This window comes from Lagenorhynchus albirostris, chromosome 9, assembly GCF_949774975.1.
Source record: "Lagenorhynchus albirostris chromosome 9, mLagAlb1.1, whole genome shotgun sequence".
In the NCBI taxonomy this organism is placed as follows: domain Eukaryota; kingdom Metazoa; phylum Chordata; class Mammalia; order Artiodactyla; family Delphinidae; genus Lagenorhynchus; species Lagenorhynchus albirostris.
Window position 1 is genome coordinate 90,369,348 of NC_083103.1, and position 15,267 is coordinate 90,384,614.

Genomic DNA, 15,267 nt, shown 5'->3' on the forward strand with positions numbered 1-15,267 from the left:
GTTCTCATGGAAAACAATGTCACATAACCACGAAAGGCCGGGGTCACGGCGGACCATATTTTTTTGTTTATTTTTAGGGACCAGAAAATGTGCATTATTACTAAAAAATGAAATCCTGTGCCAGAAAAAAAAGCAAATGTTCAATGTAGCTTTGGACTTGAAGTGGTACCCAAGTGGTTACCTTGATATTTATTTCAGAAGGCACTGCTATGGAATAAAAGAAATTTCATATGGGACTCTACTCATTAAATATTTGAGTTTGGCTAGAGTGTCCATTTCTGCTTTTCTCCTCCAGCCTGACCAGATGTGCTCAGAAAATTTGGTTCTCCCTGAATATGTACATCTGTCAAAATTCCTGTCAATTTTAGCACTACTGCCAAGGGAGTGAACAAAGAGAGTTAGCGATTAACTTCAAAGAACTTTGTTGGAGAGGAATAAAGATATTTAAGGCCTATTTTGTCAACTAATTGCATTTGCATATTTATGGGATTTACTGATATAGCAGTAATTAAAAACTATTTAGTAGTCTTAAAGGACACATAACTCAGTTGCTGTTTGCATAATAAACACTTCCTTATTATGTTTGCATAATAAACACTCTCCCCCTGCTTCTTCCAAAAAACTGGTCCAAGAGGTGTCATATCTTACTCGGAAATAATGGAAAAACAAAGTGCAAGGGCTCATGGGAATGTGGAGAGGGGACTTCTGAAATAAATATATTTCTAGGTACTCTCTTAATGTTAGGCCTGGCCTGAACTGCTCTCAGAGAATGGCAGATTCAAACTTCAGATTAATAAGTCTTTTTTTCCCCAGGTGATATTTAAGAAGCCTGAATGCTTATCCCCTGACAATTCCATTTTCTTTACTTTAATACCCTGACCTGTTTCAAGGGTCTGAACAGGGTTCACCCTGCATTCATCCTTCCTAAAGAGATGTCTAAGGGGGATGAAATCTTTGACTAATGGATTGCAAAAAATAATGTGAGTAAACAGTATTGAATTTAAGGAGTTGAGAAGAGATGGTTTTCATGGAAAATTAAAGGTTGAGCAAGGGACAGACACCGAATGTAAAGGCACTGAGTATATAAACTAAACCTAGACAGGACAGTAAGGCTGGGAAAAGAAAGCTCTGAGCCATCTGGTGGTGCAGAGCACGGCAATCAAGGGAAGATCAGGAAATATCTGTATATAAACTACTTTGAAGACAAGTCACTCACACAAACCTTTCTTGTCTTTGCAAAATTCATCAGCCAATAAAGAGCTGTAATGGGCAGGATCACCAGACTGTTGTTAAATTAGCTAATGAAGGTCGTAATGTACCTGTATTACACGTCATTAGCAGTGGCCTTCCAGTAACAGATGGGTATATGAGAAAGTGAGCCAGAAGGGAGGGCAAGCGTGTCCCAGGAGGTTTGACTTAGAGTCATGGCTTACTAACATGTGTGGCAAGAAGATAATGTTGATTACCATCTCAATTAAAGCTTTGCATAAAGGCAAGCTTCTGTGATCCCTGCCCATAAAAAATAATGGTCTGCTGCCTACAGCTTGCCTTTCTCCTGTCCTAATTCATCTCATAGGTAGAAGCCAACAATTCAAAGCATTGATGGGAAGTGATGGGATTTTGATGGCCGGATCAGTCCTTCATGATCTTACCTCTTGATGAAGCCCCATTTATTTTTCTACCCTATCTCAAGGATATTTCTCAAACTTCCCATAACTTTGTATCCAATTTCCTCTACCAGGTTATATTTCTTTTTTTACTTTTTCTTCTGAAAAAGTATTTTCAAATGCCCAGCAAAACTGGAAGCACAGGAAGTAGAAAGAACTCTCCACCCCCACCAGCCACGTGAGAGTTTGTTGCCAACATGATGACCCTTCACCTGTGATTACTTAGAGCATTACTCTTACAAACAAGGACATTATTTTACATAATCTCAATACAATCAAAATTAGGAATTCAACATTGCTATATCACTACCATCTAATCCACAGACCGCATTTGAGTTTCACCAGTTCTCTCCAAAATATTCTTATGACAAAAGGATCCACTGCAGAATCACACATTGCACTGAGTTGTCATGCCTCTTTAATCTCCTTTTGTTTGATACAGTTTCTCAGTCTTTCTTTAACTTTCATATCCTTGACACTTTTGAAGATTACATGCCTGCTGTTTTGTAGAATGTCCCACAATACGGGGTTTCCTACTGGATAGATTCAAGTTATGAATTTTTGGCAGGATGATAACAGAAGGGCTGTTGCATCTTCTCAAATCTCGTGGTGCACAACTCCCATAACTGGTGATGCTAATTTTCATCATTTGATAAAGGTGTTGTCTGCCAGACTTCTCTACCGAAATATTTTTTAATTAATTAATTAATTAATTTTGGGCTGCGTTGGGTCTTCTCTAGTTGCAGCGAGCAGGGGCTACTCTTTGATGCGGTGCGCAGGCTTCTCATTGTGGTGGCTTCTCTTGTTGCGAAGCATGGGCTCTAGGCGCGCGGGCTTTAGTAATTGTGGCGTGCGGGCTCAGTAGTTGTGGCACATGAGCTTAGTTGCTCTGCGGCATGTGGGATCTTCCTGGACCAGGGTTTGAACCTGTGTCCTCTGCCTTGACAGGCGGATTCTTAACCACTGCACCACCAGGGAAGTCCTGAAAGATTTTTTTATATCTTTGTATTTAGTAAGTATTTTGTGTTAATGTCCTGTTCCTCATCAAACTTTTGCCAACTAGTTTTTATCACCCATTGATGTTTCTTTTGTGAATTAATGAACACTATAAAGATTCCATTATTTCTTCTACATTTATTAGTTGGCAATTGTAATTTAAGGGAAAAGTTTTCTCTTCTTCCCATTCATCTCTTTATTTAAATCAGGATGGACTCATGGATTGTTATTCTACTTCATGAGTTATAAATCTTTGCCATCATTATTGATTTTGATGCTTGAATCATCACAGATTTGGCCAGTGGGAGCCCCTTCAAGCTGACTCTGTCCTTTTATCCTGTCCCCATGATTCTTTTAGCACTTCTTAACTTTGTGATACAAGGAGGCATTCTAGGCTCTTTTTCTACTTTCCTGCCCTGGCCCTGGCATCATGCATTTCTCCATTTCTTCCTTGTAGGTATGTATGCTATTTAGAGACCAAGATCTGGGTGTTAGGTGTACTCATTTTTGTTGGGCTGTTCCTGCTCTCAGGCGCTCTAGTGGACAGAGCTAGGAACATATGCGTGTATGAACACATGTACACACACGCTTACATTTGTATGTATTTCTATATTTAGCTACATGTATCGAAAACCAAGAGTTCACTCTGATACTTCCAAAACCAAATCAACACTACAGGGTTCATCCTAGTTTTCTCCCTTTCCATATTTGTAACTGCTTTCACCAACAACAATATTTTACTGGTAGATGAAAATTAAAAAGAGAGCTTCATGGATTCTACACAAAGGGACCAAATGATTAGGAGAACAGGGATCAGGTATATGCTTCCCCTCCCTCAGTTTGTTGTGTGAAAACTTATCTCAAACCTGTTCCTCTACATACCATCTATAGTAAAAAGAGGGCAGATGTTGGAAATGGTATGAAATTTAATTTTTGTTTCTAGAGCATCTAGGGGTCTACCAATGCAAGATAGAGTTATGTGGAATGAGGCATCTTTTTCCTTAATAACGAAAAGTGAATGGGGCTCAATCAAAAAGTGAAAAAAAAACCCCAGTTTTTATTGAGTGATGTTAAACTTTAGTAGTTTTCATCTTCAGTAAGCCTAGACGCATTCTCTCTTATGTGGGCAGTGAGAATTTAAGAAGCATTTCTATTTATCAAAAATCGATGTTTCTTTTAATGAAAGGGGCTTAGGAGAAACAAAGACACTCTTCCCACTGTACTGTTAGTAGTTGCTCTTCATTTGACAATACCAGGTTTCCATTAGCTTAGTGAAATTCAAGAGTCCAATAATCATAGTCAAATGCTGAAGATGTTACTGCATAAGTCTGATTTAGATCAGCTATTTGGATCTCAATTATTAATGAAATTAGTGTCCTAAATGTCAGCAAGAGGACTGCCTTAGGTAAAGGCTGTAAAGGAAATCACATTAGTGTGGAATTTCCCCTGCTTAGGGGCTCCTCTTAGATTACATTATTCACTTAGCTATCTCCTGTCAGGGAAATTGAAATGTTGGCCAAGATCTGATCCTGGGGCAGAACCAAATGGAGAAGTTAAGAGGTATTGCAATGGTATCAATTCCAAAACATTTGTGTGGTGCTGGTACTGCCTTTGGTCCCATTTAGTGTTTACAAAATAGCACCAGCAAGGACAGCATAAACTGGCAAACAGAGAAGAACGGAATGGAAAGGAGGTCTTTTAGGAAAGATTGAGCGGCATTCCATCCAATAGGCAAGTTTGTGTTTCTCATCTTCTGGAAGTGCCTGGGGAACACTGGCAAGTTCAATGGCCCCTCTGTGGCCCTTGGTCCTGGTGGCCGCCTCAGGTGAGTCCTTTAATGATATTACTAGGCTTTGAATATTAACGCCTAGAAGCTAGAGACATGGTTTTCTACGTTGTGCTGTATAACTCGTCACAAGTGTTTGTTTTTATTTACCATCTGTAAAATGTCAGTCCTGTGAAGCTACACGGAGACCAACAATTTGTTACGACTTTGCTCCTACAATCATAGATGTATATACACATAGGGTCACACAGTGGGGCTTTACACATGGCTGAAAATATGCTCTGAAATGTTATAATTGTCTGATAAATTTCTGCTTCCTTAGAAATCAAGCTTTCTTTACAACAATTGACATTGAGAGTTTGGGGTATTCTCTTTCAGATTTACTTTTATGTCTGAATAGTATATTTTTATTATCCAAAGTAGTCTTGGCTTTTAGTAGCCCAGAGAGAGAGTTCCTTGGATCCGTCATAGCTACAGAAACCTGGATGTCATTTTGGTATTAGGGGCTTTACATCCAGCCGTACAAAGTCTGTGTAGGTGATGAGTGTTTCTCTAAAGACGAGCTCTATAAACTTGCATGTTTTGAGTGTACAATTCCCCTTAAAAATATTTTAGAAACTAATATATATATATATATGTTTTCTTTCCCTAAATTTCTGAAACTAAAATTCCATAGTGCCAGTATTAACTCTACTGAATTGAGCCATTTGAATAGGATACAATTGGTTCTTAGAAAATATACACAAATCAAAAATTTATGTTTATGCTGATGTTTCCCAACACCCCACTTTCTTGAGGGTTCTCCTAGAGCTCGTATCTGAATTTCCATGTTTTAAAATATAACTGAAAGTGGAATGAGTCAATTACGGAGATGAGGAAGGAATTTGGTAGCCAAGCAGCTGGCAATGATTTTTTTATTGGGTAGAGAAGAAAAATAGCCACTTATCATTAAAGAATAAAAATGCTGGGTGTTGAACTTAAAGGATAAAAGCATATCTTAATTATAAAAATGAAAACAGAGGGAATTTCATTAAATGTCAAATGGGTTTCTTAGCAGAAAATAATTGTGAACATTAAACTAAGTAAGATAAAATAGAAAAATGAAGGTTTGAAAACAGAAGAAATTCTTCTTCATGATTTCTCTTTCTAATGTTTTGCATTATGCTTGATTTTTGCTCTAACTGTGGCAGAGAAAGTGTTTTAATAGTGTCTCGTAATCAGTGCTTGACCATAAATCATACTGAGAACATTTGTTGCAGAAAAATTCATCCTTTGGAATTTTTACTGGTTTAATATCAAGATGATTTGTAAACATTAAAGCCCTGAACCAACCGCCAATTCACCGCTGCACCCAGGAGACAGTATGCTAGGGTAGGAGGCCTGGATTAGAACCATCTAGGTCCTGCCACTCTACTCACCAGCCACGTGACCCCGGGCAAGTCAATTAACCTCTTAGAGACTCTGTTTCCCTGTAAGTTAACTGTTTATTTTGTATATTCATGAAGACCGAATAAGATAGCATTATGTAATTGTAAGCTGCAATGCAAATGTAACATATCACTGACCTGAAAACACACAAATGGCAGTCCAGTGGCTAAGACTCCATGCTCCCAATGCAGGGGACCCAGGTTCGATCCCTGGTCAGGGAACAAATCCCCCAGGCAGCAACTAAGGGTTCACATGATGAAACTCAAAGATCCCGAGGCCCGCAACTAAGCCCCGGCACAGCCAAATAAATAAATATTTTAAAAAACCCCACAAACACAGAAAATAACAATGCGCTGTTTCTGTCCAAAAATGTACAACATGCAACTCTTCCTTTTGAAGGGTTACTCACCTAGTATTCTCGGGGAGCCAGTTCAGGGTAGTGCCAGAATAAGAGCTTGACCTTTGCATCCAGATCAGTCTTGTTTAAATTCCGGCCTCCTCACTTACAAGCTGTGTGATCTTCAGTGGCACTAACCTTCCTAGGCCTAGAGTCCCTCACCTGTAAGTGACCCTTCACGGGACTGTAGAGTACCTATTCTTGTAGAAGTTAAATGAGATAATTCATGTAAAGGGCTCTTAGCCCAGTGCCTGGCACACAGCTAATTATTTAATCAGTATTAGGTATTCAGTAGTACCATGCCCTCAAACCTCTGTTTCCTTGTAACATCTCAGATATATGTATTGTTACCAACCAGGTTTCTTGGTCTTCCTTAATCAATAGAAATTGATAAGAGGCCAGACAAAAGTTCAGGCAAGGCTCTATTGGGACTCCTACTATATAGCAGGGAGGAGTAAAAACAAGTAACAGGTTCCCTTGCTCGCTCCCTGAGGTGGGAGGAGCTGGTTCCTTAAATGGCGTGAGGGTAGGGGTGTGTCCAGGGGTCCAGCCAGAGGGGAGGCTTAGGTGGTCTGCCCACCCCCTTGGTGGTGCTGTGTGCAGGGGCATGTGCAGTACCCTGCTTTTGCTCCCTGCTCTTCAGAAGTGGAAGTTGGGTTTTTTTGGTCTTTTTGTATCTTGTTGTCCATAATTTGCCCTTAACTGCACATGCACGCAGTTATTTTTAGTCCCTTTTAGTTTCTTTGTATTTTGCTTATTAAGGGGACATTTGTCCAGGTGTAAGCACTGCAGCAAAGGGTCCTAGGTCCCAGGTCCCAGCCTGTCTCAGTATCATTCTCTTATAATCCTAAAGGTGGTATACTCACTAAAGCAAAAGAGCTCTTTTCATCAAAGTGCCCAGAACATTCTAAGATAGGCGTGTGTGTAACTCATTGAAATAAGGAAAACAAAGGAATAATTCTATTGTATTCTTATCTTTTTTAAATCTCTCTTCACCAAAAGTGCTTCACAGCTCAGTTCCTAACACATTCTACTTTCCAGAAATTTACAAGTGAATTATTTGAAGCTGATTATTATCATTCAAGGAGGCAGAGCTAGTGAGGAATCTTTCCTGGGTCTGTTGATAGTTTCCATCAGTGTCTGTTGAAACATCACTGAACTGTGAGTCATTTAGTGCTTGTGTGAATGTCACATTAGCTTTCAAGGGGCATAATTTACTGTTAATTAATGGTCACTTAAATCCTTAATCTCTCTCCTCTAATTGATCTTTCTCCTCAGGCAAATTTGCACCCATAGTAGAAATGTAATTTATTATTTCTTCCCATTTTAAACAAAGAACTCTTTCCCTCTGTAGTTTATTTAAGCATACTTCCCTTTGCTTCTGATTTTTCTCCAATCATTGCCTGCTTCTCTTTTGTTCCTATTTCCAGCTTCCAGAACATTCTCTTTTTACCCAAAGACTATGACACATTCTAGAAAGTATGTGTTTATCCATAGGGGACCTATGGATTGTTTCCTAGAAAAGGTATCAGAGGGAAATTTGACTCTCCATGAACAGAGGGTATAGGGAGCACACATTCACTTCTCAGAATTATGTCTTAACTCTGTCTCAAGTGGTTTCCTGTATTGAAACAGGCACATTTCAGTGGTTCCCCAGCTGGGACTTGAATTGGGAGCTTCCAAGGGAGGTAAGAGTGAACTTGCCCAAAGCGAAGTTCTCAGGAAAAGCACCAGATCAGCTTTGCTTTGGGCTCCAGAAATCCCTACCCCCAGCGTCCGCCAGCAAGAAACAGTCTCAGGTAGAGAGATTCACAGCACACTTTTTGACAATCACAGTTCACAAAAACTAAAGATGATGCCTGATGCAAGTCACCCACCTTAGTCCCGCATGCCAGAATCGCTGTTGCCACTTCTGGCGTCTTGTCGGGTGAATAGTTAGGGAGTTAAAACGCTAATTAGAGTCCCAGTTCAGATGATAATGAAAGTGAATATTCCACTGCCCACAATGAGTCTGGAATTGCACCTCCAGCACCGTTGTTAGCATTTTGGTCACACTGACATTGATAAACATAGAAATTGCTGCCTGCGGCGGCAAGTGACACAACATCATTCATAAAGAGATGGGTGTAAACAGGATTGTCGCACGGGGAGAGGATATCTCATTTACAGTTTCCTGCTGGATCCCGCGTACCTTCAGCAGCTCATCAAAATAACCATCAAAACCGCTGAGAGCCGAGGTGAATTCACACGCAGGACACTACAGATAGATTTCACTCAGGCGCTGTTGGCGGGAGGTGTGCAATTTGCTTCAGTCCAATGACTTAGCGAAGCTTTGAATCCCCCAGGGGCCGGCAAAGCTGGTGAACAAAATATCTTTTTGCGATTCTGAGAAAGCCCTCACAGATTTGTCACTTCCAATTGCTGGTGCTCATTTCTCCTGCTTGCTTTCCCCTGGCTTTCCCGGCCTCAACACCAATCACGGCTCCTCTACAAATCAAGATTCCTGGGTCATAGGAAATGGCTGTTCCCTGGAGCCACAGAGAATTTTCCCAAAATGAAGATCTCATTTTCTGACAAGTGCATTTTAAGGCAGAGTGAGAGAACAGATTTTTGAGGAGAAAAATATGAATTGGAATCTCACTAATCCCATTACTCAGAAATCCACACAAATCTTTGTGTTCAACTGGTTTGTCCATGTTTCTGCTTTGGGCTTTCTATGTGATTTTGAATTACGAACAGAAAATCAAAAGAAAAATCCAAAGAGGAAGTTAAATGTTGGCTAAGTGCATAGGAAGTTTTCTCCTATGTACTGGGAGGGGGTGATACGGAAAAAAGAAAGGATGTTGTCTCCAATATGCAAGATTGTTGTAAAAATGGAACTGTAAGTGAAAGTATGCATCCTCAGAGATGGGGTTGATTTATTTATCTTTACAATGAGATTTCTCCATTGGGCACTTAGACCGTCAGCTTACTTTGCTTTTTTTTTTTTTTTTTTTGCTTTTTAATTGAAGTATAGTTCATTTACAATGTTTCAGGTGTACAGCAAAGTGATTCAGTTATAGACACACACACACACACATATTTTTTTCAGATTCTTTTTCATTGTAGGTTATTATAAGATATTGAATATAGTTCTCTGTGCTATGCAGTAGGTCCTTGTTGTTTATTTTATATACAGTAGTGTGTATCTGTTAATCCCAAATTCCTAATTTATCCCTTCCCCCTCTTTCCAGTTTGGTAACCATAAGTTTATTTTCTATGTCATCAGCTTACTTTAAACAAGTGTCTGCCAATAAGCCCACTAGTTGGCTGTGAACTTAAGCAGTTCGGATGAGCTGAAAACTATATGCTGCTAGGAGCCACTGAGTCCTGAGCAGTCTGAAGTGTCCTAAAGATGCTAAGTTCCTTTTATTTTCATAAACGGTGAAAACGATGATAGTTTTCTTTTTCAGGAATCCTGGCCATAGATACCCCTCATCCCAGGAGCTCTGCTCTGCATCATCTCACCAAGCAGCTATTACAAAAATATCGCAAGGAAGTGAGGCCAGTTCACAACTGGACCCAGGCCACCACAGTATACCTGGATGTGCTTGTCTGCGCTGTGTTGGATGTGGTAAGGACCATCTTACCATCTCTTAGTCCCATCATTCTTTTGTAAAACTACCTGCTGTTTATGCAGGGGTCTAGGAGAAGTTTTATTCTTGAGACTCTCGTTGAGCTGATAGAGAAGTTGTGCTAGACTCAGCAGTGAGCCTGGGGTAAATATTTATTAGGCAAATCATGCTTTCTAGCCCCCGACTTGCATTGTGAGGGCAGATATAGAAATAGGAATTTCTATATCTAGAAAATATTCCTAAAAATAGGAATTTCACAGAAATAAGATGTTTTAAGAATTGTGGTCATAGGTCACAGAACATATTTTATGAGCATTGCTGAAACCAAAATTGGTAATAGGTATTATTTTCTATGGTTCACATTTCTTAGTGATAGTAGCAGGTTTATGAAACAACTTCTACAACTTACTGCCTGAAATTTTAAAAGGGGAAAAAAATGCCTTGCTATCCTGAGTTTTTAAGGGAATTTATACCTAAGGTATTTGCTAAGGGTAGTGGGAAGATTTGTTTATTAAAGCATATCTTTCCTACTGTGTCTGAAAAATGGGTTGTTGTGGGTATTAAATGAGAAAGTGCATGTAAAGCAGTTAGCAGAGGTCTTAGGAAGCCCTCAGTGATGGCCCGTATAATTATCTCTGCTTCTTCTTTCTCCTTTTTCTTAATTACAAAGTCTTCAGTATCAATAGATCCCAAATTTCTTTTGATTTCTTTTAAAAGCAGACTTTACTGAGCTTGTTTGTTAAAGTAGTTTAATAACTGTTTTTCAATTTACTTCTCAAAATTTTTTTCCAATTGAGGTATAATATACAGATATTGAAATGCACAGTATGAGTTTTGATAATTGCATGCACCCACATAATCCGTATCCCTATCAATATATCAAACATTTCCATCACCCCAGAAAGATCCCCCATTTCCTTCCCAGTCAATCATCATCCCCTCCATCCACAAGGACAACCACTGTTCTGATTTCTTTCATCATAGATTATTTTTGCCAGTTCTAGAACTTCTTAAGAATGAAAATTTACTGTATGTACCCTACTGTGCCTGGATTTTTCACTCAGCATGTTTTTGAGCTCCATTCATGTTGTTGTGCATATCAGTAGTTTTTCTTTTTTATTGATGAGTAGTATTTGGTTATGGCTATATCATGATTTGTTTATCCATTCTCCTGTTGATAGGCATATGGGTTGTTTCCAGTTTTAGTGTATTATGAATAAAGCTGCTGTGAACATTTCTGTACAAGTATTTTGGTGTACATATGTTTTTATTTCTCTTCAGTAAAACCTAGAAGTGGAATAACTGCCAATTCTCATAGGATATATGTACATTTAATGAGAAACTGCCAGACTGATTTACAAAGTGGTTGTACGCTGTATACTCCCGCCCATCAGCTATAAGAGTTCCCATTTCCCCACATCTTCACCAACATTAGGTGTTATCAGTCTTTTTAATTTTAGCCATTCTGGTAAGTGTGTAGGGATATTTCATTGTAGTTTTTCTTGATACTTCCCATGGCTAATAATTAGGGGCTCTTTTTTTATGTGTTTATTGGCCACTTATGTATCTTTCTTTGTGAAGTACCCGTTTAAGTCTTTTCCTATTTTTTATTGTGTTGGTTGTACTTTTATTATAGATTAATAGGGATTGCTTATATATTCTGGACAGAAGTCCTTTGTCATCTATGTATTGCAAATGTTTATTCTCAGTCTGTGGCTTGCCTACTCATTTTCCTAATGGGTCTTATGATGGACAGCAATTTTTAAATTTAATGAAGTCCATTTTTTACCAGTTCTTTATTTATGGTTAGTGCTTTCTGGGTACTGTCTAAAAGAAATCTTTGCTACTACAAGTTTACCCAAATATTTTCCTATATTTTCTTTCAGAAGATTTATAGTTTTTAGCTCCTTAGATTTAGTTCTGTGATCTTGAGAACTAATTTTTGTAATGGTGTGAGGCATAGTTCAAAGTTTTTTGCTGTTGTTTTGAGTTTTGTTTTTGCATTTAGAAAGGATTTGTTCCATCACCATTTTTTGAGAAGTCTTCCCTTTCCCCATTGAATTGCTGTGATGTCTTGGCTGAAAATTAAGTTAACTTATAAGTGTCAGACTATCTGATATCTTGAAATCAGATAGTGTAAGTCCTTGAACTTTGTTCTTCATTTTTAAGATAGTTTGGCTTTTTAGAACCTTTGTACTTCTACATAAATTTTATATTCAGTTTGTCACACTTCATTAAAAAAAAAAAAACCTGCTGGGAGTTTGCTTGGAATGGTGTAGGACCCACAGAGAAATTTAGGGGAGAGTTGACATTTACCAATACTGAGTTTTCCAGTCTTTGAATATGGTATGTCTCTCCATTTATTTGGGTCTTCAGCAGTGTTTTATAATTTTAAATGTAGAAGTTCTATACATATTTCCATTAAAGTTATCCCAAAGTATTTTTGATGTAGCTATAAATATTACTTAAAATTTTAAATGTTCTAGTTATTTGTTGTCATTATAAAGAAATAGGATTCATTTTGTATGTTGACTTTGTGTCCTGTGACCTTGCAAAATTCACTTACTAATTCTAGTAGTTTTTCAGATTAGTATTTTCTACATACACAATCATTTCATCTGCAAATAGTTTTACTTCTTTCTTTTTTAATCTGTGCACCCTTTATTCTTCTTGTCTTATTGCATTGCCTAAGACCTCTACTACAGTGTTAATGGAAGTGGTGAGAGCAGACATTTTTATTTGTTTCCATTCTTACAGAAAAATCTTTCACCATTAAGTGTGACGTTAGCTATAGATTTTTCATAGATGATCTTTATCAGGTTGAAAAAGTCCTCTCCTATTTTCTATGTGCTGAGAGATATTTTAAAAATCATGAATGACACTAAATTACATCAAATTTTTTCTCAATCAATTTGAATGATCATATGATTTTTCTGTTTTATGCAGTTAATATGGTAAATTATTTTTGATTGATTTTCAAATGTTTATTCCTAGAATAAACCCCACTTGATCTTGATATATTATCCTTTTTATATATTTCTGGATTTGAATTCCTACTTATTGTAGATTGCATCTATGTTAATGAGGAGTATTGGGCTATAGTTTTATTTTTTGTAATGTATTTGTCTGGTTTTGGCGTCAGGGTTATGCTGGCTTTATAAAACTAGTTGAAAAGTGTTCCCTTCTAAATTTCCTGAAGGAATTGTGTAACATGGATAATTTTCTTCCCCAATGTTTGATAAAATTCACCAGTAAAACTGCCTGGGACTGGAGTTTTCTTTGTGGGAAGGTATTTAAATATAAATTCAATTTCATTAACATATATAGGAATATTCAAATTTTCTATTTCTTCTTGTGTCCGTTTTGGTAATTTGTATTTTTCAAGGAATTTGTCTGTTTCATCAAAGTTACAAATTTATTTGTTCATAATATTCTCTTTTAATTCTTTTAATGTCCAAAGGATCTCCAGTGATACTGCCTTTTTCATTCCTCATGTTGGTAATTTGTGTTTTCTCTTATTTTCCCTTGACCAATATTGCCAAATGTTTATCAATTTAATTTATTTCTTTAAAGAACCAAATATTGGTTTTGAATTTTACTTATTGTTTTCTATTTTACTGATATCTACTCTTATCTTTATTTCCTTTCTTCTACTTACTGTGTACTTAATTTGTTCTTCTTTATCTTGTTTCTTAAAGTGGAAAGTTATATCATTTATTTTAAACCTTTTTTCTTTTATAATTTTAGCATTTAAAGTTATAATTTTCCCCCAAGCACTAATTTAACTGTATCCTATGAAATTTTGATGCATTTTAAAATTTGAGGTAACAATTATATAGACTGAAACTCATCATTTTTTTAAGATTCATTTATTATTTACTTTATTTATTTTTGGCTGCATCAGGTCTTAGTTGTGGCATGCGGGATCTTCATGGAGGCATGCAGGACCTTTTGTTGCAGTGTGTGGGCTTCTCTCTAGTTGTGGCATGTGGGTTTTCTCTTCTCTAGTAGTGGTGCGTGGGCTCCAGGGCTCCTGGGCTCTGTAGTTGTGGTGCACAGTCTTAGTTATCCCGCGGCATGTGGGATTTTAGTTCCCTGACCAGGGACCAAACCTGCATCCCCTGCATTGTAAGGGGAATTCTTTACCCCTGTACCACCAGGGAAGTCCCTGAAACTCATCTGTTTTAAGCCAGTCCCTTCCCCCAGCCCCAGTCTCTGGCAACCACAGATTTTCTTTTTTCTCCCTATAGTTTTGCCTTTCTAGAATGTCATATAAATGGAATCATATTGTATTTTATTCTTTGTTTTTGGCTTCTTTCACTTAGAATAATGCCTTTGAGAGCTATCAGTGTTGTGCTGCTGCATATGTCAGTAGTAGTATTCTATTGTACAAATGTACTGCAATTTGTTTACTTATTTACCAGTTGTTGGACATGTGATGTGGGTTGTTTCCAAATTGGAACAATTATGAATAAAGTCACTATAAACATTTGCATACGTTTTCAATTCTGTTGGATAAATACTTAGGTGTGGGATTGCTGTGTTGTATAAGTCTATGTTTAACTTTATAAGAAACTGCCAAACTGTTTTCCAAAGTGGCTGTGTTGTTTTGCATTCCACCTGCAATGTCTGAGAGTTTCAGTTCCTCCCCATGATTGCCAGCACTTGATATTGTCAATCTCTTTAAATTTTAACCATTCTAGTAGATTTGTCACCACAAAGTAGATTTGTGATATCTCAATGTGGTTTTAAACTTTCATTTCACTAAAAACTAGTGATGTTGAACATCTTTCCATGAGCTTACTTGTCAATTGTATATATTTTAAAATAGAGTATTCACTCAAATCTTTTACTTTTTAAAAAATAGCATTGTTTATTACTTTATTATTGAGTTGCAGAAGTTCTTTATATAGTTTTGGTCTATTTTTGGATTCTATTCTGTCCAACTAATCAATATATTTCTCCTTACACCAATACATTGTGTCAATTACTGTGCATTACAGAAGTCTTGAAATCAGATAGTGTGAGTCTTCCAACCTTACTCTTCTGTTTTAAAATTGTTTTGACTCTTCTAGGCACTTTGCATTTCCATATAAACTTAAGAAAATTCATCAACTTCTATTTTAAAAGCTACCAGATTTTTATTGAGATTGCATTAAATCTATAGATCAATTTAAGGAGAATCAACATCTTAACAATAAGCTTTCAATCCATGACAACAGTGTATCTCTCCATTTGTTTAGTTCTTCAATTTCTTTGCATAATGTTTAGTGCTTTTCAGTGTTCTACACATAGCTGGTTAAATTTATCCCTAAGTATTTCACATTTTTGATGCTATTATAAAAGTTTTTTTTTTTTTTTTTTTTGCGGTACACGGGC

General features: G+C 37.3%; 1 protein-coding gene across 1 annotated transcript in view; it reads left to right on the top strand.

The window, feature by feature from the left end:
* The first annotated feature begins 1,313 nt into the window (after window positions 1-1,313).
* HTR3B (5-hydroxytryptamine receptor 3B) overlaps window positions 1,314-15,267 on the top strand; it is a 37,984-nt gene continuing 24,030 nt past the window's right edge. Inside the window, exons 1-3 of the mRNA XM_060160887.1 lie at window positions 1,314-1,351; window positions 4,424-4,488; window positions 9,727-9,887. Of these exons, the coding sequence (XP_060016870.1) occupies window positions 1,314-1,351; window positions 4,424-4,488; window positions 9,727-9,887 (264 nt within the window). The remainder of the gene's footprint in view (window positions 1,352-4,423; window positions 4,489-9,726; window positions 9,888-15,267) is intronic.